At 51.1% G+C, this 27,229-nt stretch overlaps 1 protein-coding gene across 1 annotated transcript; it reads right to left on the reverse strand.

The window, feature by feature from the left end:
- Nucleotides 1-3,741: 3,741 nt before the first annotated feature.
- On the reverse strand, nt 3,742-27,229 carry LOC129650326 (uncharacterized). The gene is made up of 8 exons (XM_055578679.1): nt 27,162-27,229; nt 17,671-17,858; nt 11,294-11,427; nt 9,968-10,141; nt 9,525-9,681; nt 8,808-9,028; nt 7,092-7,262; nt 3,742-3,852 (listed from the first exon to the last, which is right to left on the reverse strand). The coding sequence occupies exons 1-8, from the start codon at nt 27,227-27,229 to the stop codon at nt 3,742-3,744; spliced, it is 1,224 nt and encodes a 407-aa protein (XP_055434654.1).

Consider the following 27,229-nt stretch of genomic DNA (forward strand, 5'->3'; position numbering starts at 1 on the left):
CCTCCACCCATCCATCCATCCACCCATCCATCCACCCACCCATCCACCCACCCACCCATCCACCCACCCATTTATCCATCCACCCATCCATCCATCCACCCACCCACCCACCCACCCATCCATCCATCCATCCATCTACCCATCCATCCATCTACCCATCTATCTACCCACCCATCCACCCACCCTTCCACCCCTCCATCCATCCACCCACCCCTCCATCCATCCATCTACCCATCCACCCATCCATCCACCCACCCATCCACCCACCCCTCCACCCACCCATCCATCCACCCACCCTTCCACCCCTCCACCCCTCCACCCACCACTCTATGTGCTGAGATACCAAGCAGTGGGCTTGTGTTTGTGCACTGAGGAGAGGAGCCTGCCTGCAGACAGTTACTCCCATGACACGGAGCACTGAAAAGACCCTTCCAAACACTGAAGTGGGTTCTGCACAGATCTAGCTTTTCCCAAGTTTCCAACCAAAACAAACCAACCAAACCAGAAAATCACCCTGGGAAACTCTCCCAAGCTGGATTCCCTGGGCTCCTGAGGCCCTGTTTCCTCACCTTCATCACTCCTGGAAGAAGGCTGCAGATTCCAGGATTGGAGCCCCGAGAAACAACTCGCGTGCTCCCTTTCTGGGCATTCCAGAAAAAAAAATTAGAAAAAACCCCAAAGACTACTGTCCACACAGCAGCCCGCAGCCGTGACTGCAATCGCTCAATTACACGGTTATTCACGAAGTACAGATTATAGGCTTCCTTAGCCAACGGCTCCGTGACTCGACCAGATAAAACTAAACAAGAAAAAAAACCCGACATGCAAGCGCTGGATGTTTTCTCAGCATGTGGCAGCATTTAGTCCCAGTCAGCAAAAAATAGGAACAAAACAAAACTGTGAGCAAGTCTTGGCTTTGTTTTTTTTTCCTGCTTTGTTTGGCTTCACAAGGATGTGGATAATGTGAGACCCAGGCCTGCTAATGAGGAGCAAGACTTGTTTGAAAATTCTTGATAAAAAAAATCATAAAGAAATGGGATAGCTATTTGTTGTTTTTGTTCTTCAGTTCACTTTTTAAATTGAAGTATAGTTAATTTGGGCTTCCCTGGTGACTTAGGTGGTAAAGAACCCGCCTGCAATGCAGGAGACGTGGGTTCGATTCCTGGGTTGGGAAGATCCTCTGGAGGAGGGAAAGGCTACCCACTCCAGTATTCTGGCCTGGAGAATCCCCATGGACAGAGGAGCTTGGTGGGCTACAGTCCATGGGGTCCCAAAAAGTTAGACACAGCCGGGTGAGTGAGTGCAGCACAGCACAGCACCGCGTGGGAATCTACAGTGTTGTGTATGTGTCAGGTGTGTAGCGAAACGATTCAGTCACAGACATGCATATACGTGTGTATGCATACATATATTCTTATAATATATATATATTCTTATTATATCCATATATATTCTTTTTCAGATTCTTTCTCACTATAGGTTATTGAGTTTAGTCCCCTGTGTTTTAGGATAGATCTTTGTCATTAGCTATTTTTATAGGAAAAATAGAGCTCTGTGATAGTTTGTGTCTAGATCTGTGTCCTGGAGCTTGGGGCTCAGTTTTGCAGAGACGGTGGTATGTGGTTCCCCAGGCTGGCCTTGTCTGCCAGGCGGGGGCTCCGCCCTTTGGGCAGGAGAATTTCTCCACTTTGGGGAGAAAAGTGAGCGTCAGAGAGAGAGGTGGGGTTCTCCGGGGGGCGGGGAGGGCGTGTGTCGCAGACTGAGGGCTGCAGTCAGCTTTTCCCTGAATTCATGGTGCACACACACTCACATACACGTACATGTACATGCACGTGCGCACACACACAACACACTCACATACACGTGTGCACACACACACGTGCACACACAAACACATTCACATATACATGCACGCACACACATGTGCACACACACCACACTCACATACACGTGTGCACACACAAACACATTCACACACACATGTGCACACACACGCACACACACAACACACATAGACGTGCACACATGTACACACATACACATGCACGCGCACACGTACACGCACATACATGTGCGCACACACAACACACTCACACACGTGTGCACACACACTCACATACACATGCACACACACTCACACATGTGCACAGAGGTCTGGATGTGAGGCTTAGAATCAAGCCTTGGAAAAGGTGAGGAAAAAGCCATGGTAGCAACTGTCCTGCGCTGGATGCCTTCAGGCTCCCCGTCACCCCTCGTCTCTGGAGAAGGGCTGCTGGCGCGTCTGCCTGGAGCTCAGGGAACTGGACACGGACGCTGAGCCGCTGATCCAGGGCAGGAGCCGAGAATGAGGGAGTGAAGCCTTCAGACATGACTGCGACGGGTCCAGAAACAGAAACCAAAGGAAAGGCTGACCCCCGTCCCATCTTCCTCCCTGCAGCAGTGATCGCCAGTTTGGATGCGAGCGGGCCAGGAGCCGTGCCTCTGTGAGGGCACACTGAGGCTGGCTCAGGGACAGCCAGGGGAGGGGAAGGCGGGGAGTGGGCGGTGTCCTGGCTCAGGGTGCGGCGGGGTCTCAAGGTCCCCCCGGCTTCTGTCCCGTGAGGAAGCCTATCTCCTGAAGAAGCCTGTCCCCACCCAAGGCTGCGGAGAGAGACACCAGGAAAGGAAGCGCCAAGGCTGGGACTGCCAGCACCGTGGGCCCTCCGTGTCTGCGTATCCCTCATCCTTGCATTCAACTCACTGTGGGAAAAGGCTCCAGAAAATTCCAAAAAGCGAAACTTGAATTTGCAACCTCCCTCCCCACTGGCAACCGTTCCCATAGCGTCAACAGTATATTAGGTGCTGTAATTAACCTGGAGATGATTGAAGTGAACAGGAGGGTGTGTGAAGGTCACAAGCAGAGAGTTTTGAGTAAGGGGCTTGAACATCCTATAATTTTAGCATCCGAGGGGGTCCTGGAGCCGAGCCTCCCCCTCCAGACACTGAGAGACGAGGGAGTGAAATGCCAGCAGGCCAGGGGGACCCTTCAGAGTCTGTGGTGCGTGGCTGCCAGCAGGCCTGGCCTGGGACCTGCCAGGAAAAGCCTTGCAACTGCTGATGGCCAGGCCTAAAAAATCACGCCGAGGTTGTTCACCAGGAGCTGGCCTCCTCAACATTGCACAGGCATCACGCCCAAGGCTGTCCTGTCCTGAGGGGCAAAGCTCTCCCTGAACCAGCTCGAAGCTGCTGGCAGTACCCAGAGCTCCCCTCCTCTCTGTCCATCCACCCCGGGCCCTGTCCCTGGGGACCCTGCACATAAAGAGCCCAGCGTCTCCCTTCCGGATCTGCACCCCCTCTGAGGCCAGGAGGGGAGGCGCTCACATTGAGGCATCAGGTCTAGGAGGCAGCAGCGAAAACTGAAAGACGTTATCTACCAGCAGTGACAGATGACTCCATTAACATTTGTCACATATGCATGGGTTATTTTATCAGGAGAGTGCAGGAAAGAGCAGAGGACAAATAAACCACAGGGCAGGAGGGGGTAAGGACATGTGCAGCGGCTTCTAAACAAGTGTGTGAGATAAATGATGCTAATGCGGCTGTTGTCCTGGGGCAAGCCTGGGGGGACGCGTCTGGGCTGTCAAGGCTGCCTGCCCAGTGCCTGCCTGATGCCATTATAATCTCTTTAAAGTTTTCTCATCCTTAATGATGGTGGATTAATTTAGGGGAATAACAGTGTGGATTAAACTGTATATAATTGTGTTATTTTGGCTGTGCTGGGTCCTCGTTGCTGTGCAGGTTTTTCCTTAGCTGCAGCGAGTGGGAGCTCCTCTCTAGTTGCGGTGCCCGGGTTTCTCGTGGCGGCGGCTTCTCCTGTCACAGAGCACACACCCTGTAGGCAAACAGGCTTCAGAAGTTGCAGTTCGAGCTCCAGAGCACAGGCTCGATAGTTGTGGCACAAGGGCTCAGTTGCCTCGTTGCGTGTGGGATCTACCCGGATCAGGGATCAAACCCCGCGTCTTCTGCACTGGCAGGCAGATTCTTTACCACCGCGCCTCGGGAGATGTGCTGTGCGCTGTGCTCAGTCGCTCAGTCGTGTCTGACTCTTTGAGACCCCATGGACTGCAGCCCCCTAGGCTCCTCTGTCCATGGGATTCTCCAGGCAAGAACACTGGAGTGGGTTGCCATGCCCTCCTCCAGGGGATCTTCCCTACTCAGGGATCTAACCCAGGTCTCCCACATTGCAGGCAAATTCTGAGCCACCGGGGAAGCCCAACTCATCAGGAGATAAATAATGCTAATTTTTTTTAGGGAAGCCCCACAAAATCTTTGAATACAGTGTGCAGAACAAAGTAATTACTCAGGATACGCTGGTGGTATTGTTTTTATTATTTTCATCTGAGTCCTGACTTGCTCAAGTCCTAGAGCAAAGCTTTGTCTGTGTAGATTTGCTCAGTGCATTAATGGGTTTTTGCAAAGGTGGAGGTAAATCAGATTCATTGTCAGCTGTGGATTTCACTGGTAGTTCTTCCTCTTCATGCCTGGGCACGTGGTCTGAGTGTGGGCAGTCTCCTCCTTGGGTCTCACGCTCTCCCTGCATTCCATTGTGATTGTCTGGAGTTGTATCTCTGCTTGAGTCTGGGAGGAAGTTTGCATCTTGCATAAAAGAAACCAGGTCGGGTGGCTGAGGTTAAGCCCTCCCCGGCATCCATACAGAGCCGGTCTTTCTGTATGGAATTCTCCACCTGGAAGTGGAAGCTGGTGTGAAGTGGTGGCTCATGGTTAGAATGAAAAGAGAGAAAAACAGAAGCTTCTCCACACACTGCCAGGCCACACATGATACACGACGGATGGTTTCTTCACCAGAAGTCACACTAGCCTGTGTGCAGGGAGGGTGTGCTGGGGCAGCATCGGATAGCTGTCGACCCCACGTCCTCCTAGAAAGAGACCTGGATACCTCTTGACTTCCTCTGCTGGTTGATGGACGTGGTCATGGACTCCAGATTTCAAGGATATTTTTATGAAGTGCAGATAAATGAAGTAGAATCCCTTGGTTGGAAATCATGAAGGGGAATTTGGTTTAAGAAAGGACAGACAGCCTTATCTATAAGGGGCCAGAGAGTGAATATTTTCGGCTTTCTGAGCTGTCGAGTCGTAGTCGTAACTGGTCAGCTCTGCTGCTACGGCCCCAAAGGCACAGTAAAAAATGTGCTAACAAATGCACGTGTTTGCCTTTCCCGTAAAACTTTATATAAAAAACCAGGAAGCTCAGGTTTGACCTGAGAGCCGTAGTGTGTGAATCCCTGGCTTAAGAGAGATGGGAAAGGCTAAAATATAAAATTCTGCCTATGTCATTGTGAATCACAGCAGTCAGAGGAAAAACAAGTAGACAATTGAATTAATCAGCGTAGTTGCAAAGGGAGCTGTCTGCCTGGGATTGAACGGGGCAGTGCCAGAGAGGAGGGGACCGTGCCGTGTGTGCCTGTCCTGTGGCTCAGAAATAAACTTGCTGATGTGAAAAAAATTAAGCTCTGGGAATCAGCAAAAAAGGCTAAAGGTTACAAATAAAGAAGGAATAGATTTTGTTTTTAGTTTTGGGGGAAGTTGTGTAGTATAGCCAAAAGTTCAAAGGAAAGGGTAGACCCCCTGCCTGGGGACAGAGCTGTAATGCAAACAGGGGCCGTGACTGCTGACCACACTCACCTGGAAGGGGACCCGGAGGGGGGCCCTTGGCTCTGAGAGGTGCTGGGCAGTGGTGGCAAAAAACCACCCAGACAAAACTGCAGAGAAGGCAGGACTTGCCTGGTTGTCCAGTGGTTAAGACTCTGGGCTTCCAGTGCAGGGCCAGGGGTTGGATCCCTGGTCGGGGAACTAACATCTTACATGCCTTGTGGGGCAACCAGAAAGTAAGTCTGGAAAACGGATCCAGGCCCGGAGAACAATAAAAACAAAAGACTGAAAAGCGATCTAAAAGCTTCCAGATGCACACGCTAGTTGTTGCTCAGTGCTGTGACTTGGGTAGTTGTTTTCTTTTTTATTGCTGCCATTCAGTCGCTGAGTCATCTCCGACTCTCTGTGACCCCATGGACTGTGGCCCCCCGGGCTCCTCTGTCCATGGGATTCTCTAGGCAAGAACACTGGAGTGGGTTGCCATGCCCTCCTCCAGGGGATCTGCCCGACCCAGGGATTGAGCTCAAGTCCCCTGCTTTGTGGGAGGATTCTTTACCACTGAGCCACCAGGGAAGCCCTTTCTTATTTGTATTTTTGAGTAACTTTTATTATAAACATACGTTACTTTTAAAATGAAAAATGAAAGCTATTTAACATGGAGGAGCAACCTTAGATGTATGCTTAGAAACTGTAAGAAGCCAGGTATTCACTCAGCCTAAGCAGGAATTTCTCACTCTAAGGGTCTGAGCTGCAAACTAGGAAGTGTCCCAGGGTAGCAGACACTCACTGCTTATCAGCAGTTTTCCTAATGGTAGAACTTGCCCCCAGCAAATATCCAGTACTTGTCTTCCCAGCTTCCCTTGTGGTCACAGCATGGGCGAGCCACATCCTTGCCAAGAAGAGTTGCTGGGAAATCTGCTCAGTGGTGGCTGGGGGAGGTTCTCCTTCTGGCTGTGTGTGTGTGTGTGTGTGTGTGTGTTGTGGGCAGAAACTTCAGCCTTTCGGGGTCAGACGTGCTCCTGTGAGGATGTGGTGTTGGTCCAGTGCCAACTCTTTGGTGACCACGAGGAGCTAACCCCAAGGTCACCATACAGCACTCTGGTGCTGGTAGACCAGAAGGATGGAAAGAGTGGGGTCCTTGACTCATTGACCTGTACCCACCTCCTCCCATGTATCTTCAGAGATCTGAGACAAGTGGACTCAGGGAGGATTCGGTTCTCATTGGGCACTGCAGCTTCTAAGTGGCTCATCCTTCCCAGACTGTTCACAGAGGCGTGTTGATGGAATGCCTTAAGTTGGGTTAGAGAATGCGCAATTCTCAAGTCCTGGGGAGCTGTTTTAACCCTCACAGCAAGAGGCCACATGCAGTTCTGCAATGTTTATTATCTCCTGTCATTAGAATTTGTTGCCTTAACTATTGGGGGGAATAGAGGTGTTTTCACGTGGCTCGACGGTTTCTCCTTTTCATGGTTGTTGGCGTTCTTCCCCAAGCCCAGTTCTGCGGAAGACAAGGGTAAGTCCTGAAGACCCGCTTCGGTGGGGCAGGAGACGCCCAGTCTCTGCATGTGTGGGCTCAGGGGCAGGTCTCGGGGGAAAACCAGTCTTCGCATCTCCTGTCGGGCAGAGAATAATGGCTAAACAGGAGCTCCCTGCTCATAGTTGGAGGGGAAGGATAGTTAGGAAGTTTGGAATGGTCAGCTTCACCCGGCTCTGTTTAAAGTGGGTAACCAACAAGGACCTGCTGTACAGCACAGGGAACTCTGCTCAGTCTTACGTGGCAGCCTGGATGGGAGCGGAGTTTGGGGTACGTGCATGTGTATGGCTGAGTCCCTTTGCTGTCCACCAGAGACTATTTCAGCATTGCTGATCGGTCATGTCAAATAAAGAACCAAATACCAATATCAAATGAAAAGTTTAAACTGAAACAACGGAAAAGAAGCAGCTTCCCATGCTCCACAGTGGGACCTTGCTTTTACCATCCCTGTGTGCTAGTCTGCACCCGCTGACCCCGGACTCCCAGTCCACCCTCCCCAGCTCCTCCCCACTGGCGACCACAAGTCTGGTCTCTGTGTCTGTGAGGCTGTTCCAGTTTTGCAGATGAGTTTATTTGCACCAGATTTTAGATTCCACATATAAATGATATCATATGATATTTGTCTCTGTCTGGCTTAGTACGATAATCTCTAGGTCCATCCATACTGCTTCAGATGACATTATTTGGTTCTTTTTATGGTTCAGTAATATTCCACTGTATATACGTACCTTAATTAAAAAACATAGACTAGAGTGTGGGGGCCCAGGGGTGCCTGCTCCGCACAGCAGGCTCACGTCCCAGCTCCAGCTCTGACTGGCAGCCGTCTTGGGCCAATCCCTTAACGTCTAGCCCTTTGTTTCCTCATGGATAAAGCGAGGATGATGCTCACACGATGAGATCATGAAGCCCAAGGCCTTGTGAGGGCTCTGGCACCATACCTGCCCCACACTGAGGAGTCCACACAAGGATCCTATGGTCTTCGGTTCATGGGGATCCACTCTCCCAGGTGCCCTGTGCGTCGAGAGGCCGTCCCTACCTGGGGACATCATCGTCCTTCAGCAAGGCCTCAGGGAAGGGGGGGCACTGGGTTTAGCAGAAAGCATCTCCAGTTTGGATAGCCCTCATCTCCTTCTGGGCCCATCAGCTTATGGTGCTGCTGTTATTACTGCTCCATTTTGCTCGTGTTTGTAGCATGTGGCTCAGTTTGCTCACCCTCCCTGAGGGTGGGGTTGAAATTCCATGTCTGGATGCTCCAGCATGCCTGGCTCTGGGCACGTGGACCCTCCGGAGGGAATACTGGTCAGTGGCTGGGAAGATGGGCAGCAGTGACCTGTGAGAGGAGGTGCTGGGGCTGGTTTGTGGGAAAGTCGGTGTGCAGAGTTCTCCGTGTGGCTGCACATTGGAATCATGAGTGGACAGGTGACTAACCATGAGGTTTGCATGAGTTCCAGGGACTTGAGATACTCAGTTTTAAAACCAGGACTGCAGGGTCCTGGGACAGGACTCTTGGTGTTAAAAGATACAAAGTCCCAGGAAAACTGAGCAAGTCAGTCCTGGGGAAACTGGGATGAACTGGCCACTCTACCAGCGGGGCTTTACAGCATGCTGCTGCCCGGGGACTCACCCCCAGAGCTTCTGATCTCTGCTCTGGGGGAGGGAAGATGGGGAGGAGCGTGATTGCCCGGGTGACTGTGACGTTCAGGGAGGTCTGGGAACTACCGATGGGTAGAATTTTCTGACCCGGGTTCCGGTGTACACGCTGGAGCTGAGAATGGGTTACAGGCGGCCCAGCATACTGGCCCTCAGCCCTAGGGGCACCGATGGAGTGAGCCCGGATGGGAAGTCCTGCTGAGTGATGATACATAAATATGGGGCATAGAGAACTCATCAAAAAGGGAAATTCTGAGGCCCCACCCAAGACACCCAGGACCCCTTTATGGTAATGACTGCAAGCCTGGGGGATCTGCATGTTCATCAAGCTTCCCAAGTGATTCATCCTGTTGTTTTTGTCCCTAAGTCAAGTCTGACTCTTTGCAACCCCATGGACTATAGCCTGCCAGGCTCCTCTATCCATGGGATTATCCAGGCAAAAATAATGGAGTGGGTTGCCATTTCCTTCTCCAGGGAATCTTCCTGACCCAGGGACTGAACCCACGTCTCTGTGTGTCCTGGACTGGCAGGCGGATTCTTTACTTCTGAGCCACCGGGGATGTCCCCCAAGTGATTCGTATGCATACTCAAACTTTAGAATGGTAAGAGTGCAGCTCTAGGAAGTACCACAAAGATGTAAGAGTAAGAGTTCCAAGGACCTGCCTCCCGGAACAGTCCAACTTGAATTGACCTGGGTCCTGAAGGTGACAGGTGAGGAAGGAGGAGCCAGAACCATCATCACAAAAGATCCCCCTCTCCCCAGACCTCTCCCTCTTCTGGAAATGGCTGTGCTTCTGAACACAAGTGTGGACATCTGCCTTCAGCTCTTTCCCTGAATCTGTGCAGACCTGTGGGTAGACTGGATTTAGTCTCTTGTGACAGTTGGGATTATTCTCAATTCTTACTTTTCCTACCCTGTGGACTTGCAGTGAGCAAAAGCGGAACGAATATATTTCTCTGTAAGCTAGTGAGGGAGAAACAAAGATGCTTGCTGCCGTAAGCACTGAGCTTTAGGGTAATTTGTTTTGCGGCCGGAAATGACTAATGAATCCCTCCAAAGAAAGGAAGCCCTGGGCTTTGTCCCAGTTCTTACTAAAAGACGTTACAACCCTGTGCGAAGAAAAGCTTGCTCACCGTGGTGGCGAGGGCCTGGAAAGGGCAGAAAATCTGTCCAAACTGATAGCACTTGTGAGTGTTGATGTCTCCAAAGCGGCTGCGACGCTCCTTGCGGCCGGCCAGCCTCTTCTCCGCCTTCATGTCCATGAAGTTCTGGAAGGGGCCCTGCTGAGGCAGGTGGGCCGCATGCACCTGTGTGAGAAATCCAAGAAACGAAGGTTTCCGAGCACCACGGGATCACGGCGAGACCAGGCGGGGGGCTTTTTAGAAGGGGCAGCTCTCATTCAGGCCTCTCATGCAAGAGTTGGGCTTCCGGGTACCTCTCTTCATTTTCTGTATCCCCGGGATGCAGATCAAAGGGCCAACCCCCCACCCCCCCCCACACTAACCCTAACCCCCTATGTGTTGCTGGGTCTGGGTCAGTGGCTGGAGGCTCAGGGCGCGAGCCCTAGCGATGACCCCGCCTCTCTCTATGGGACCTCCACTCACCACCCGCCTCTGTGGCAGATTATTATTATTTTAAAATTTTATTTGGGGTGTAGTTGATTTACGATGTCTTAGATTCAGCTGTACGGCAAAGTGATTCAGTTATACATAAGTGGTAGTAGCTCAGTCGTGTCCGACTCTTTTCAACCCCACAGACTGTAGCCCACCAGGCTCCTCTGTCGGTGGGATTTTCCAGGCAAGACTACTGAAGTCTCTTGCCATTTTTTCCTCCAAGGGATCTTCCCGACCCAGGGATCGAACCCGGGTCTCCCGCATTGCAGGCAGATTCTTTACCATCTGAGCTACCAGGGAAGCCCTCAGTTATACATAAACATGCATCTTTTTATGTTTCAGATTCTTTCCCCCCATAGTTTATCATAGACTCTTGAGCAGAGTTCCCTGTGCTGCACAGAAGGTCCTTGGTTGTCTATCTTGTGTATAGTAGTGTGAACGTCCATCCCGGCTCCCAGTTTATCTCCCCCGGCCAGTGCTCTCCCTTTGGTAACCATAAGTTTGCTTTGGCAGGGGGAGAAACAGACCAGGCCTGACGTGGAAGAAACCATTAGGACCATCAGGAGACTGCCCGGTTTTGAGGACTTTTCTTTTCTCTGTAGGGATCCCCGATGAGGGTCATGCTGGGTGCATTAGGACCTGCACTCAGGGTTCCCTTTCTCCCCTGCCCTGGCCTCACCAGGTGTCAGGGCTGGACAGGCCCTGGGGGAGGCAGACACCACCCGCTCCTGTCCCTCTGGTTTGCACCGGCCTCAGCACTCTGCTCAGCCCACCCCTGGACGGGGCCCGTTCTCACTGTTCAGTCTGCAAAGGACGAAGGAGGAAAGGGACCCTTGAGAGACTCACGTCGTTTATTCGGAACCTGTTTGCTGTCGGAGGAGTCAGTTCCCAGCTTCGTCCCAGGGCTTTCACGGAGCTCAGACTCGAGACCAAAGGTGGATAAACAGGTCCCAGGGGGACCGGCAGCTTCCAGTCTGTTCCTGGGGGGTGAGGAGAGAAAGGGCACCGCGGAGGACCCCGGCACTGCAGCCCTTCCTTCCGGCCGCGACCAGGGCTGATCTGTCCGTGTTTGACCCCAGCATAACCAGGAGGAGGCTTGTGCGGCTGAGAAAGAAGCAGACCCTCACCCCAGGGCCCAGAACGAAAGCACTTGTTAGGAGATCCACGGAAGCCTGGTGACGATGTTCCGATTTGCTTTTCTGGAATGTGACCAGCTTTGTGGATGTGTCTCAGGCCACGTTCATTTTTCGTGAGTTGAGGCCACACAGGTTGAGTTGATTCTTGCTCTGGGGGTTTAACTGAGTAGAGAAGGTTCTTAGGGGCTCTGACATGGTCATTTAATTTGGTTTATTAAAGGATGACTTAAGTAAGCCTCTCACTTTTCTGCCTTTGTGCAGGATTATTCTTTGACTTGAGTGTGGAGATCGGAGAACTTTCTCTGTTGATGGCCTGATAATAAACATTTAAGCCTTTGTGGGCCATCTCGTCTATCACAGCCCCAGAGTAGCCGCAGACAGTGTGCAAACATGCAAATGAGCGGGTGGGGCTGACTGTGTCCCAACAAAACTTTATACATTTTGACTTTCGGGTCATTCTTCTGTGTCACCAAATAGTCCTCTTTTGATTTCTTCGTCAACCAGTTAAAAACAGGAAAACACTTCCTAGTTTGCAAGCTTTAGGAAAATAGGTGGCAGGACAAATTTGCTGCCTGCTGTGTGAGCCTTAAAACCCAACATTCAGGAGACTAAGATCATGGCATCTGGTCCCATCATTCATCTCAAATAGATGGGGAAACAGTGGAGACAGTGAGAGACTATTTTCTTAGGCTCCCAAATCACTGCAGATGGTGACTGCAGCCATGAGATTAAAAGACGCTTACCCCTTGGAAGAAAAGCTATGACCAACCTATACAGCATATTAAAAAGCAGAGACATTACTTTGCTGACAAAGGTCCATATGGTCAAAGCTATGGTTTGTCCAGTAATCATGTAGGGATATGAGAGTTAGACCATAAAGGAAGTTGAGCACCAAAGAATTGATGCTTTTGAATGGTGGTGTTGGAGAAGACTCTTGAGGGTCCCTTGGACTGCAAAGAGATCCAACCAGTCCATCCTAAAGGAAATCAGTCCTGAATATTCAGTGGAATGACTGATGCTGAAGCTGAAGCTCCAGTCAATACTTTGGCCACCTGATGTGAAGAACTGACTCATTTGAAAAGACCCTGATGCTGGGAAAGATTGAAGGTGTGAGGAAAAGGGGACGACAGAAGATGAGATGGTTGGATGGCATCACTGACTCGATGGACATGAGTTTGAGTGAACTCCGGGAGTTGGTGATGGACAGGGAGGCCTGGCGTGCTGCTGTCCATGGGGTCACAAAGAGTCAGACATGACTGAGGGACTGAACTGAACTGAACTGTGTGAGTGGATTGAAGAAGGAAATGGCTACCCACTCCAGGATTCTTGCCTGGAAAGTCCCATGGACAGAGGAGCCTGGCAGGCTACAGTTCATGGGGTTGCAAAGAGTTAGACATGACTGAGTGACTGAGATGGAGAAGGCAATGCACCCCACTCCAGTACTCTTGCCTGGAAAATCCCATGGACGGAGGAGCCTGGAAGGCTGCAGTCCATGGGGTCGCTAAGAGTCAGACACGACTGAGCGACTTCACTTTGACTTTTCACTTTCATGCATTGGAGAAGGAAATGGCAACCCACTCCAGTGTTCTTGCCTGGAGAATCCCAGGGACGGGGCAGCCTGGTGGGCTGCTGTCTATGGGGTCGCACAGAGTCGGACACGACTGAAGCGACTTAGCAGCAACAGCAGCAGAGTGACTAAGAACCTATCTGCAAGGCCCCTGCCTACATCAGTAGACAAAGAATCTGGAACAAGAAGGGAATGGACCCAGTTTTTTCTCCTTGGTCTCATCACAGGTGAACCCTTGAATTCAGCTCAAGGGCACCTGAAGCCACTGTGGCTCCTTCAGAGGAGAGTGGTGACGATGCTGTGGAAACCCTAAAACACTCTTTGTTCTTTGGGGATGACTGAAAGGAGTGGGAATGGTTAGAGAAGATGAATGAATCTGGTGGGGGACATGCAGTCACTCTCACATATCTGAAGGCTGCCATGAAGAAGAGGGGTCAAGCTCGTCTGACCAGACCCTGTGGACGGAACTAGAACCAACAAAGGAAGCTGCAGGGAGGCAGGTTTGGGTGAGGTTTGGTTTAAAAAAAGCAACAGTACTGCAGAAAATGCATTTATGGACCATGTTCTGCTCTCCAACTTGTCTCCAGCCTCTTAGAGCAGTGTGGGCAGAGGGAGAATTTGGATGCCAATCTTGTCTACATATGGTCCCATCCTGGCGGCTCAGATAGTAAAGAATCTGCCTGCAATGCAGGAGACCCGAGTTTAGTCCGTGGGTGTAGAAGATCCCCTGGAGAAGGGAATGGAAACCCACTCCAGTATTCTTGCCTGGAGGATCCCATGGACAGAGGAGCCTGGAGGGCTATGGTCCATAAGGTTGCATAGAATTGGGCATGACTGAAGTGACTTTGCAAGCTGAGCACAGTGAGCTCCGTATTGCCCAAGAAGAACCAGGGCGCAAGATGTAGGATGAGGTGAACAAAGCCATGTGTGAGGGGTGGACCTTCACCCTCTCTGAGCCTTTGCTCTCTGCTCTCATTTCTCGTTCAACTGTCTGCTCTTCAAGAAAACCGAGCCAAGCTCTGCTCAGCCATCTAGTCTCGAGCACGTTGGCCGGACTGTGCAGTGCTGGCCTGAGTGCTGTGTTCCCCTGACCCTGACACACTGGAGCAAGCGCTCCTTTGATCTGCAGTCTTCCAGATCTCAGATACCCCCGAGCAGAGGCGGTTGAACGCAAGGGCTGTGGTTCAGATTTCATGCCGCACGTGACTCCGGGGCTGGGGAGTGCCGGTTCCCCAAATGCAGCCGCTCCCCAGATGCAGCCGCTCCCGGCATTCTCTGCACTGAGGTTCCAAAAATCGCTGCTGAAACCGCACTTTTCCAAGCAAGGCTGTTTCTTCTGGAACATTTCTCCGTCTCCCCCTCCCCACCACTCCGCCCTGACATCTTACATGTCTGGTACTTCCTGCTGGGATCTCTTGCCTGGCGGAACCCCTGGCGGTTTAGAGGCGCCTCCCCAGGCCGTGAGGGACAACCTGGCTTTGGAGCTGGGCATTCCGCAGGCGGCAGGGCCTGCGGCTCGAGTCTCCCTTCCGCTGTGCCACGTCAGGCTTGCGACATGTGGGGAGGGCAGCCGGGCAGCTGTGAGGGACTGCCAGCCGCTGTAGGAGCATCTGTTGGAAAACTTGCTGTGTAATTTCCGGAGCCTTCCAGGGACAGAAGTGGGTAAAAAACCCCAAATGGAAGAAAGTCCTGATCACTTTCAAGTGGGAGGAAAGTAAGACACAGCCCGGCTCGCATGGCCTGAGCTGCAGGCTCCCACAACGGCTTCCAAAGCTTCCACCGGCCCCTTGGGGACCAAGCCCTGACCTTCTCAGGGGTCACTGATTCAGCCCAGATGGGAGCATATGTAGATGAAAGTGGCGTTCAAATTCTCCCTCTGCCCACACTGCTCCGAGAGGCTGGAGATGAGTTGGAGAATAGAATATGGTCCATAAGTGCATTCTCTGCATTGGTGTGTTATTTTAATGATATGCTCAGTTGATCAGTCGTGTCCAACTCTTTGTGACCCATGGACTGTAGCCCCCAGGCTCCTCTGTCCATGAGATTTTCCCAGCAGGAATACTGGAATAGGTTGCCATTTTCTCCTTCAGGGATCTTCCTGACCCAGGGACTGAACTCATGTTTCCCGCATCTCCTGCATTTGCAGGTGGATTCTTTACCACTGAACCACCTGGGAAGCCTTTTTTAATGATAAAGTATAAATTTTTATATTTTATGTCGTTAATCATGCATATATTGTCAGTCTATCAACAGAGCATCTAGGCACATACAATAATATTTAACATGTGTGAAAGTGAAAGGATAGTCATTCAATCATGTCCAACTCTTCATGACCTAATGGACTGCAGTCCACCAGGCTCCTCTGTTCATGGGATTTCCCAGGCAAGAATACTGGAGTGGGTTGCCCTTCCTTTCTCCAGAGGATCTTCCTGACTCAGGAATTGAACCCAGGTCTCCTGCACTGCAGGCAGATTCTTTAACATCTGAGCCGCCTGGGAAGCCCAACACATGTGGGCTTCCATTTGAACTCCTTCCCGGAGCACCACGTGTTTCAGAGGGGGACCTGATACTGTTTCCACTCAGGTCCGTGCTACCCTCGTCTCTCATCTGAATGATCTCTGCATTTGTGTTGTGGACGATCTCCTCTGGTTTTCATTCACTGAGTTTTTTCATTCACTGGTTTTCATTCCAGCACCTGAAACAGTGTCTGGAGCAGAGTGGGTGCTCACCACATAGTGAATGACAGAATGAACCCACTTTTGTGCCCTGCAGGCTTCCTAGAGTCCCTGTCACGCAGCTGACTGTGCACATGGGTGGTGCACGACCCCAAGGCTTTGATCTCGAAGCAGAGCTGGAGGGGAAGGTGAAAGAGAAAGTTGGAAGCCCGGGGAGAATCGACTCAGCTGCGTGCAGGGGTCTGGGATGCTGTGGGCTCGTGTGCAGACCCTCAGAAGGCGTCTGAGCTGGGAGGCAGGAGGAGCCAGATGTCTGTCTCCTGTGCCTTTGAAGTTGACACTCATCCTGAATTCCGTTGGCAATGAAGAGTTTGCACTTGTTTTGCTTCAAAGTTGGAGTTGTTATCCTAAGATAAGTTGTCTCCTCTCTCCTACTTTTGCTGTATTTCTTGTCTTTCCCTTTCCCACAAATCTCCCTTTTTTTAATTTTTTTTTAATTTATTTATTTGGTGGCTCCAGGTCATAGGTGTGCCATGTGGGATCTTAGTTCCCTGACCAGTGATTGAACCCAGGCCCCCTGCATGGGGAGCATGGAGCCTTAGCCACTGGGCCACAGGGAAGTCCCCTCACAAAGCTTCTTGAGGACTAGTTTCAGTGCTGGGGAGCAGGACCAGACTTGGCAAAGCTTGCAAAAGCTTTCCAAGCTCAGTTTTATCTGGTTCACATCTTCACAGTTTTCACTGGCTTCCACGTGACTGAAACCAAGAAGACTTTCAGGGACTAGAAAGCGATTTGCAAAACGTGAGCCGGGTCTGCATCACTAAGAGCCCTTCCTGATTCTGTGTGACAGCGGGAACAGGAGGCAGTCAGGACTTATGTAACCCTGGCTCTGGCAACTGGAATTTGTCACTCTGTTTGGGACTCGGTATAAGTGACAGCTCTGAGTTAATGATCAAAAAGGATTGCACCATCCAGGTAGTGAGGCTTGAAGATAACTTTTCACCTTAAAAACACCCCCCGCTTTTCTCTCCTGCACCCAGGAGGCACGCTGAGCAGAAGCATCACGTGGATGTCTCTGCGGAAGGTGTGGCTTCTTTGCCTACAGCAGGAGATGGAAATGCGGAGATGACTTGCCTTCCTGTCTTCCTCTCTCTTCTGAGCTCCCGCTCCCGACCGCGCCCCGCTCTGGTGTCTGCCGCTGGCACTAGGTGACGCATCTCCATTCTTCTATTTTTAAAAGTTTGGCTGTGTCGGGTCTCCGTTGCATCCTGGGGCATCTTCTCCGCGGTGGGCGGGCTTGGCGGCCCTGCGGCGAGTGGAACCTGAGTCCCCTGCATTGCAACCTGGTTGCTTCTCCGCTGGACCACCAGGGATGCGTCTGCCCCCCATTCTTGAAGAGATGCCTCTTTGGCAGCCGATCTCTTCCTGCCAGAATGAGGTGTGCCCGGCTCGGTCCCTGCTTTGCAGGAAGAGCCCAGTTCCCAGACATGAAGGCAGCATGTCGGGGAAGGGCTCGTGTGTCCTTGGCCAGAAGCAGACTCTCTCCCTGAGGGCGAGGGACCTGCAATCTGTGGCTGCTGAGCCCCCTGCCCTGCCTGGCCATCGGTGTCCCTGGGAGTGGTCTGCTTTTTCCCAACCCTGGGTTTGACCTAAACGCAGAAGTGAGAGCCTTGGGGGTCGGACGCTAAGTCCTGAGCACTGTAGCTCTGCAGACTTGAACTTTATAACCTGAATTCACTCGCCTCCATTCCCTGGGTCCCATCCCATCAGCTCTACCCTCGCCCCCGGGCCCCAGTTCCTGAAATGGAAAATAGCCCGCAGGTTCCCCAGGACGGCTGGCCTTACCCCTGGCGTCCTTCCGGGACTCTCTTTTGCCAAGAGAAGCTCTGTCCTCCGCGGCCTTGTCGTCGCCGGCATCCCTGGCCTTGTTGCCCGTGACCTGGGCCCCTTCTCCCTTCAGCAGCCTCTGACCAAGGGCCTGGGGCTGCTCTTCAGACAGGGCTTCCTTCTTCTTCCTCCTCTCACTGGGCGCTCTAAACACAAAACCCCCGTCAGCGCTGATGCTCTGAGGGCATCAACTGCCCCTGAACGTGGGGCCTGGCCTATGGGCTTGAGTGGAAGGCAGTGAACAGAGAGCCTAACTTCAGGAAAAAGGATGTAAACTGGAGAGAAAATGGATGGATGCGATCCCTTATCCTTGCATATAGTAGAGGGTGGAGAGGGCAATGGCACCCCACTCCAGTACTCTTGCCTGGAAAATCCCATGGATGGAGGAGCCTGGAAGGCTGTGGTCCATGGGGTCGCTGAGGGTCGGACACGACTGAGCGACTTCACTTTCACTTTTCACTTTCATGCATTGGAGAAAGAAATGGCAACCCACTCCAGTGTTCTTGCCTGGAGAATCCCAGGAACGGGGAGGCCTGGTGGGCTGCCGTCTATGGGGTCGCACAGAGTCAGACATGACTGAAGTGACTTAGCAGCATAGTAGAGGGAGAGATGAGTAGACATGTCCAGTGCCCAAGTAGCAGGGCGATCGGAGAGCAGGTGCGTGCGTGTGTGTGCGTGTGTGCGTGTGTACACACACATATCTATACACATTCATGTATATGAATGAAAGAAAATAGTTCTTATGAGCTAGTATTTCATTTTTATGGGGTAAGCTTAATATTTGCTGTTATTTAGTTATTCAGTCGTGTCTGACTCTTTGGGACCCCATGGACTGTACCCGCCAGGCTCCTCTGTCCATGGGATTTCCCAGGCAAGAACACTGGAGTGCCATTTCCTTCTCTAGTGGATCTTTCTGATCCAGGGATCCAACCCATGTCTCTTGTGTCTCCTGCACTGCAGGCAGACCAGTTGAAAAGAAGGTTATTTGGGGGGAATATCAAACACAATTCTCCTCCAAGTCATCCCTCTTGGCAAGACCCACCAGAAGCTTCCTGACAGCCCTGCCCACTTCCTCCCCGCCCCTCCCAACCCCCAGCGCTGAGCATCCAGGCCCAGGTTTCTGTGCCTCGGGTTGTGTTTCTCACTCTGCCTGGAATGTCACACTTCTCCCCTTTCCTCATTTGTGCTCCCATCCTCCTGGGGCCTCCTCCTTGCCAGTCCTCCATGGAGTGGTCCATGACACCTCCCGCCTCCCACCCATCCGTGTAGACCTGCCCTCCCTCTGGTCCCCAGCCCCTTTCAAGCATCTCCATTCTAGTAATGACCGCAAGCGCAATACACGGTCCATCTTCGTGCCTGTCTCCACTGTTAGGTACTATGCTCCACGAGGGCTTAGACTCCGTCTTGTTCACCAGCGCACCCCCAGCACGTAGCTCTGTATCTGTCAGGAGACAGACACTAAGTTCATATGGGCAGATGGACGGGTGGGTAGATGGGTTCGTGAATGGGTGGATGACTGGGTGGATGGATGGATGGAGGGATGGGTGGGTGAGTGGTGGATGGAGGAGTGGATGGATGGATAGATGGTTGGGTTAAGGGATGGATGGGTGGGTGAGCGGGTGAATGGGTGGGTGAACAGGCGGGCGGACAGATGGACGGATGGGTGGATGCCTGGGTGGATGGATGGATAGATGGATGGGTAGAGGACAAAATATGGGGTAAAGGTTGAGGAGAATAAAAGACAGTAGATCAAAAATATGAACTATGTGGAAGAGAGTTGGAGGCATGATTAATACACCTCAGATCCACAGTGACACCCAGAGTCGGTCAGGAGCAGAGAGTCAGGGCGCTGCTTGTACCAACGAAGGTTGCATCTGAGATTCATCAAGAGTCTCCACCTACACTAAAGGCTCAGAAAAGGGGACATGATTTTGCGTCTGCATCTTGTGGTTGGCTCATCTGAAGAAGCACTAAGTGGCAAGATGTCTGGCGAGCTTAAGTTCTTCCCTGAAAGCCAGAGATGTTGCCTCTGAAACCCAACGTCCTGGATGTGATAATTAGAAGAGAATGTTAAGATTTAGACACCACCGTGTCCCTCTGGGAGCCCTGGTTAACACCAGGCATCGAACTGTCCTCCCTGAGGTTGGACGGGCACCTGGAATTTTCTCCACACCTTAAAAAAGCGTGCGGCTTTTCTTTGATGAGTTTGAACTTGGCTTCTGAAGCCTCTGTGCACTTGGGCTTCTCTGCTGCTCCTCTGCGAAGACGCAGCTTCAGCAGTTTGTGTGCTGCTGTTGTGCGTCTCGGGGCAGTTGTTTAGAAAAACAACATTCTTGCACTCAGGGGACGTCTGCTCTGTGTCGGACCACCAGAAACCTCCAGCTTTGCTAGCAAGTTGTATCATTTGAACCGATCACCCGGAGGCGCATTTTGGCACAAGAAGGAAATCAACACTCAATAAAGATACTATTATAGTGTCTCTGGTGCCCTATTCAAGGATCTTAGACCGTGTCCCTCTATTACGGATTCTTATTTATGAAGTCGGAGCTGGGCAGTACCAGTTACCAGACCCGGGTGAAATGCAAATGAGCATGGACCCTCAGGACTCCTTGTCAAGATGGATTGACCATTGAGTGACTGCTGGTGGGGGCAGAGATGTCCCCTCATGAGAATGTATTCTGGCATATAAAATTATGCTCATAAAATGTTGGCGAGAAGAGTAGTCTGAGGGCCCTCCATCAAGTCACCCATGGGGTTGGGCTGCTCTGCATCTGTTTTCAATTAACTGTGTTTATTATCTTTGCATCTCACTCCCCAGCTCAGCATAATCAGTTAGGAACTATCTCCTGTGATCTTAGCTGAAAGCCTGTTTTTCTAAGTGGAGCTGGCTGTTTGCTTTCACGCTCGAGGTGGTGACACGGCTCCCTTCGCTGTGAGTCTGGTGTGTGCTTTCTCGGCGCCGCAGGACGGGGCCTGGGGCTCTGTTTATCCAGCACTTGTTTTCTGTTCCCTGTGGGGTTGCAGATGCTGTGTTGGGTGTTAGGATGGAGTGGGAACAGAGCATCAGTGAGTGAATATCTAAAGAGAGAAGTTGTCCTTTGTGAAAAGTGCTGGAAGGGAAACTAACAAGGGAGAGAGACAGTCATTGTGAGGGGCCACCTTCTGAATTGCTGGGGAACTGGAGGCAAAAGGAAAAGAGGGCGGCAGGGGCTGAGATGGCTGGAGAGCATCACCGACTCAACGGACATGAACTTGGTCAAACTCCAGGAGACGGTGAGGGACAGGGAGGCCTGGCATGCTGCAGTCCATGGGCTTGCAAAGAGACACAACTAAGTGACTGAACAGCAACAAGCTTCTGAATTTACTGGTCTACCTCTTTGGGCAAGAGAATTTGGATCTGAGGCCTGAATGATAAGAGTGAGACATTCAAGCCCTTCTCTGGCGGTCCAGTGGTTAGGACTCTGCATTTCCACTGCGGACGGCTCAGGTTTGATCCCTGGTTGGGGAGCTAAGATCCTGCGTGAGGCAGTGTGACCCCCCCAGAACAAATTGGTTAAGAACAAGCCATTCAGAGAGAAACTAGGCTCTCAGCTGTGTCTGACTTTTTGCAACCCTATGGACTGCAGCCCACCCAGCTCCTCTGTCCATGGGATTTCCCAGGCAAAAGTACTGGAGTGGGGTGCTATTTCGTCCTCCAGGGGCTCTTCCCAACGCAGGGACTGAACCAGTGTCTCCTGTATTGCAGGCAGATTCTTTACCATCTGAGCCACAGGGAAGCCCAGTAGGGATGATCCAAGCTACTTACTTAATGTTATCCTTTCAGTTTCAGCAAGTGGAACCCATTTTTTAAAGCTACTCTTTAAAAATGACATTTTCTCTGTATATGAGGGATTGAAAAAAGCCAAAAAAGTACAGAGGCTGCTCTTATAACATTTCTTTGGTAGGTCTCTGCCTTCCTATTAATTTTCAGCAGAGTCTGTTTGATTTTCCACTAGCTTGCTGGCGTCCGAGAACAGGCTGTTCCGTGCTCTGCTTTGCTTATCTCCCTTTCTGTTTGGTTCTAAAGGTGTCTGTGGTGCTCTTAGGGAGTGTGATGTTTGAATGATTGGTGAGCAGCCTGCACTGCAAAATGCATTCACTTGCGGTTATCACTGGTGACCTGCTTGGAAGAAAAACTTGTCCCAGCGGATTTCTGGTGTGTGTGCCTAGAATCTCAGAGCCGTGCAGGGGAAAGTCTTCTACTTTTGGTAGAAAAAGCTTAATTTTGGGAGTCAGAGAGCTTCAATCAAGTCCTTAGCTCTACGGTCATCTAGTTTAAGACTTGAGGACTATGATAAGCATTTTTTTTTTAAGTGTAAGAGTAACATTTCATTCTCCAGGGGATCTTCCTGACCCATGGATCGAATTCACGTCTCCTGCATTGGCAGGCAGATTCTTTACCACTGAGCCGCCTGGGAAGCCCCATAAGTGCTCTACAATATTGGGCAAATTACAGGCGTTCAGTCCAGTTCAGTTCAGTCGCTCAGTCGTGTCCGACTCTTTGTGACCCCATGAATCACAGCACGCCAAGCCTCCCTGTCCATCACCAACTCCTGGAGTTTACCCAAACTCATGTCCATCAAGTCGGTGATGCCATCCAGCCATCTCATCCTCTGTCGTTCCCTTCTCCTCCTGCCCCCAATCCCTCCCAGCATCAGGGTCTTTTCCAATGAGTCAACTCATCGCATGAGGTGGTCGAAGTATCGGAGTTTCAGCTTCAGCATCAGTCCTTCCAATGAACACCCAGGACTGATCTCCTTTAGGATGGACTGGTTGGATCTCCTTGCAGTCCAAGGGACTCTCAAGAGTGTTCTCCAACACCGTGTACTATGCAGTAATTCACAATTTTAAGGGATATACTCCATTTAGAGTTTTGAAAAATATTGGCTATATTCCCCTTGTTGTTCAGTATATCCTTGTATCTTCTTTTATTACTTTTTCCTTGTAGCTTATTTTCTATCTAACAGTTTGTACCACTTAGTCCCCACTCCATCTCACCTTTCCCCGCCTCTACCAGCTGGTAACCCCTGGCTTGTTCTCTACATCTGCAAGCCTGCTTCTTTTTTGTTATAGTCGCTAGTTTGTTGTACTTTTTAGATTCCATGTATAAGTGATATCATACAGTATTTCTGAAAATATCGTTGAACTCTGTTTCTGTCTGGAAGACGTGAATAATGAGATATATGTAAACTGCAGAGTAGTTGTGAAGACAAAAGGAAGCGACACGTGACGTTCTTAGCATGAGACAGTTCATGCTGGTCACCACAAACTGTCTATCACATTTTTATTATCAAACTTACAAACGCAATGGTTGCCTATTGGACAGGAAACAAACATTCCTGGTTTGCAGCTCTTGAAAGGCTGTTGACAAGCATTGCAGTTGTGTGTGTGTTGGGGGGGGAGGTGCGGGGGTCCTGGGTGGGTTTTCTCTGCTACAATCAAGCAGAGGTTTGCAGACTGGACCTCCTAATTGTATACTCTAAATCAGTTTGAACAAAAAATGTAAATTTCGCAAGAAATGGGAACTTTCCTATGCAACATGGATTACAAGCTTCTCTTGAAAAACCGTCTGGTGGCCCGGGGCCCCCCACTGCTGCTGGCGACCGGCGCTATGATCCAGACGCTGATGTCAAGGTCCGTGTGTCCTGCCCGGTTCCCTGCCTGTCTTGGAGTTGTTGTTCTTGTTTAGTTGCTCAGTCATGTCCAACTCTTCGCGAGCCCATGGACTGTAGCCCACCAGGCTCCTCTGTCCATGGGATTCTCCAGGCAAGAATACTGGCATGGGTTGCCATTTCCTTCTCCAGGGCATCTTCCCGACCCAGGGAGAGAATCCTATCTCCCACATTATAGGCGGATTCTTAACTGCTGAGCCACCTGGGAAGCCCACCTATCTTGGAGAGCTTGGCCTTTTATCTCATGGACTGTGGACCAGCTGGTAGGACCTTGGACGAATTTTCTAATTCTTTTAGTTTCGGTTTCCCCATCTGTAAAATGGAGATGCTGATAGTAAGTCTTACCCCTGAAGTTTCTTTTGAGGAGGAAATAATAAGTTTTCCCACAGTGCTTGGCATGCAGGAAGCCCTTGGGGCCAGCTATGGTTATCCTCACTGGAACAGTTGACAGATCAGTGGGCATCTGGTTGAAATCCATACTTGGATGGGTGAAGCAGACACTTAGACACTGGTAGAAATGGAACTATGGATATGACAGGCATAAGTTATAGGGAAATCATATCTCTGAAAAATACCGGTAAGATTTTCTGCTTCATCCACTTGTACTTGATCCCTTCCCCATGCTGTTTCAGGAAAAGCTTTTAGACTGGTTCTCATCCAGCCCAACCACTGTCCGTCCTTCCCCATCGTGGAGCTGCCGGGTGGATTCTATCAAGGGAGCCCTTGCCTCTGGCGTCCAGTTCGTTTAGGCGGATGGGATGCTCAGCGGGGGATGAAAAGAAGGGGAAAGTGACGGCAGTACTTGCTCCTTGGGCTGGCTCCCCCCTGGGAGGCTGTCTCAAGCCTCCTGAGATCTCAGCTGAAGGCTGCACGCGTGCGTGAAGTCGCTTCAGTCACATCTGACTCTTTGCAACTCTATGGGCCATAGCCCGCTAGGCTCCTCTGTCCATGGGGTTCTCCAGGCAAGGAGACTGGAGTGGGTTGCTGTGCCCTCTTCCAAGGGATCTTCCTGACCTGGGGATCAAACCCCCGTTTATTGCATCTGCTGTGTCCCCTGCATTGACAGGTGAGTTCTTTAGCACTGACCCACCTGGGAAGCTGAACTGAAGGTTACCTGCTCTCTTTCCACACTTTGTGTGTCTGGGTTTGGTAAGCCTGCCTTCGGGCTGTCGGGCCTCGAATCTCCAGGCGGTGATGTTTACACGGTTGCCAGCCTCAGGTAACCCTAACCCTAATCCTGCTCCCTGTGTGGCTCCCATAACTTTGTAAAGCCGCTTTGATTTATCCTACATCCAGTAAGTCATCAGCTGATGTGGCTTCTACTGAACTGGAGACAATTAGGGTTATTGAAGCAGAAAGTGGAGAGAGTGAAGTCATTTTAAAGTCCTCATCTCCCGTTGGCAAGGAATCCACAGCTAGGTAGAAACTGGGTTTTGTGAAGAGAGAAAGGGTTTTCTAAATGCCTAAGGGTTTCCTTTAACATATACAGAGCTGAATGAGATCAGGGAGGGTCAAGATGGAGGGGATATGCGTATACTTATGGCTGATTCACACTGTTGTACAGTAAAAACTAATGCAGGATTGTAAAGCAATTATATTCCAATGAAAAAATAAGTTTTAAAAAAGCCATAGTGCAGAGCAGCTGGAGGAAATGGCTTTGGGGAAGTGCCCACCCCATAGGAAGAGGAAGTGGAGACCATCCCCCACGCGGGGGCGTGTCTGGGAGGCAAGAGCTAGGATGCTAACCCCCGGCTAGGTCCCCCAGCCGCCTCCTCCCCGACTCCACCTGGTTTAGCCAAACCGGGTGGGATGACGGAGAGTCAGACTCGGGAGAGTCTGCACAGGGTGGTCCACCCCGGGCCCCCTGTGTCTGCCGGGGTTGCAGGAGGTAGAAGGCTGGATGCTGGGACCCTTCTGGCCCTGCCGAGAGGTCGCCGGGGTGCTGAGCGCTCGGTCAGGGGCCCGCCCTGCACAGGGACTGGGTGATCTGAGGGCTGCAGGGTCCTCGGGCTTCGGTGGAGGCCAGCAGGGCGCCACGGGGCAGAGAGGGCAGCTACACCTGAGCGAGCCCGTCCAGGTGCTGAGCGCGCCGCCCGTGGCCGAGGACCCGGCCCGGCTGTGCGCCCGCCCTGCCTCTGCTCCGCGTTGGGAAGGGGCGGGAGGGGTGACCCCTCGAGGGAGAAAAGCCTTCGAGCTGACTCTTCATTCCCCTGAGGGAAGATGAGTTCATCTCAAGGTGAAATGCTTCAAACAAGAATAGAGTGAGTTCCCCTTCACGGGGAGTTTTGATTTTTCTCGGCCATCAGGAGGACCGGGAACTCCAGAGCAAGACACTGGTGCGAACGACTTCCTTTCCTCCACTCCGCTGTGCTCTGGGTAAACTCCGAAGCCCTCTCTGAGCCTTTCTTACAAGAGGGATTCTTTACAAGAGACCCTTGGGGCTTCCCTGGTGGCTCAGAAGGTAAAGTGTCTGCCTGCAATGTGGGAGACCCAGGTTTGATCCCTGGGTCGAGAAGATCCCTGGATGAGGAAATTGCAACCCACCCCAGTGTTCTTGCCTGGAGAATCCCATGGGCAGAGGAGCCTGGTCTGCAGGGTCGCAAAGAGTCAGACACGACTGAGCGACTTCACTGTCACTTTTCACTTGTGGCCTTGGAGCCACGTTGAGTCAGATTAGTGGTGCTGAATGCACTTCACCTACTGCAACGACTTTTACTTAGTTAATTTTACTCTAATAACTTTAAACGAAATTAATACGGAAAGAAAAATGTCCACATCCCCTCTACCGTACTGCAAAGACATCCACTTTCAAAAAAAAAAACAAACGATTTTCTTATTTTTTATATTGTTAAAGGACACCACCCTTATGGCAGAAAGTGTAGAAGAACTAAAGAGCCTCTTGGTGAAGGTGAAAGAGGAGAGTGAAAAAGCTGGCTTAAAGCTCAACATTTAGAAAACAAAGATCATGGCATCTGGTCCCATCACGTCATGGGAAATAGATGGGGAAACAGTGGAAACACTGTCTGACTTTATTTTTGGGGGCTCCAAAATCACTGCAAATGGTGACTGCAGCCATGAAATTAAAAGACGCTTACTCCTTGGAAGAAAAATTATGACCAACCTAGGCAGTATATTAAAAGCAGAGACATTACTTTGCCAACAAAGGCTCGTCTAGTCAAGGCTATGGTTTTTCCTGTGGTCATGTATGGATGTGAGAGTTGGACTATAAAGAAAGCTGAGCACTGAAGAATTGATGCTTTTGAACTGTAGTGCTGGAGAAGACTCTTGAGAGTCCCTTGGACTACAAGGAGATCCAACCAGTCCATCTTAAAGGAAATCAGTCCTGAATGTTCATTGAAAGGACTGATGCTGAAGCTGAAACTCCAATACTTTGGCCACCTGACGTGAAGAGCTGATTCATTTGAAAAGACCCTGATGCTGGGAAAAATTGAGGGCAGGAGAAGGGGACGACAGAGGATGAGGTGGTTGGATGGGGTCACCGACTCTATGGACATGAGTTTGAGCAAGCTCTGGGAGTTGGTGATGGACAGGGAGGCCTGGCGTGCTGCAGTCTATGGGGTTGCAAAGAATCAGACACGACTGAGCGACTGAACTGAACTGAAAGGACTGCTGCTGCAGCTGTGAGCTTTTTTAAACCCTCTGCTTAAGGACAGCTCGGCTACCGACACCCAGAGCGGGTCTCCAGGGACATAAAGGAAGAAAGGGACGGATAATTACCTGATGTCGTCATATGGCATCAAGCTTCTGCTGACCTGGTAGGCCTTCCAGTTACTGAAACGGGACAT

The sequence above is a fragment of the Bubalus kerabau genome, chromosome 4, assembly GCF_029407905.1.
Source record: "Bubalus kerabau isolate K-KA32 ecotype Philippines breed swamp buffalo chromosome 4, PCC_UOA_SB_1v2, whole genome shotgun sequence".
In the NCBI taxonomy this organism is placed as follows: Eukaryota; Metazoa; Chordata; class Mammalia; order Artiodactyla; family Bovidae; genus Bubalus; species Bubalus kerabau.

Bases quoted from the DNA above. Each gene is read 5' to 3' on its own strand.
- LOC129650326 (XM_055578679.1), bottom strand. From the start codon at position 27,229: ATGTCCCGTTTCAGTAACTGGAAGGCCTACCAGGTCAGCAGAAGCTTG. The intron at 17,859-27,161 runs GTAATTATCCGT...TTTTGTGTTTAG, and splicing joins ATGCCATATGACGACATCAG to AGCGCCCAGTGAGAGGAGGA. The intron at 7,263-8,807 runs GTGAGTCCCCGG...TCTGCCCGACAG, and splicing joins AGAGATCAGAAGCTCTGGGG to GAGATGCGAAGACTGGTTTT.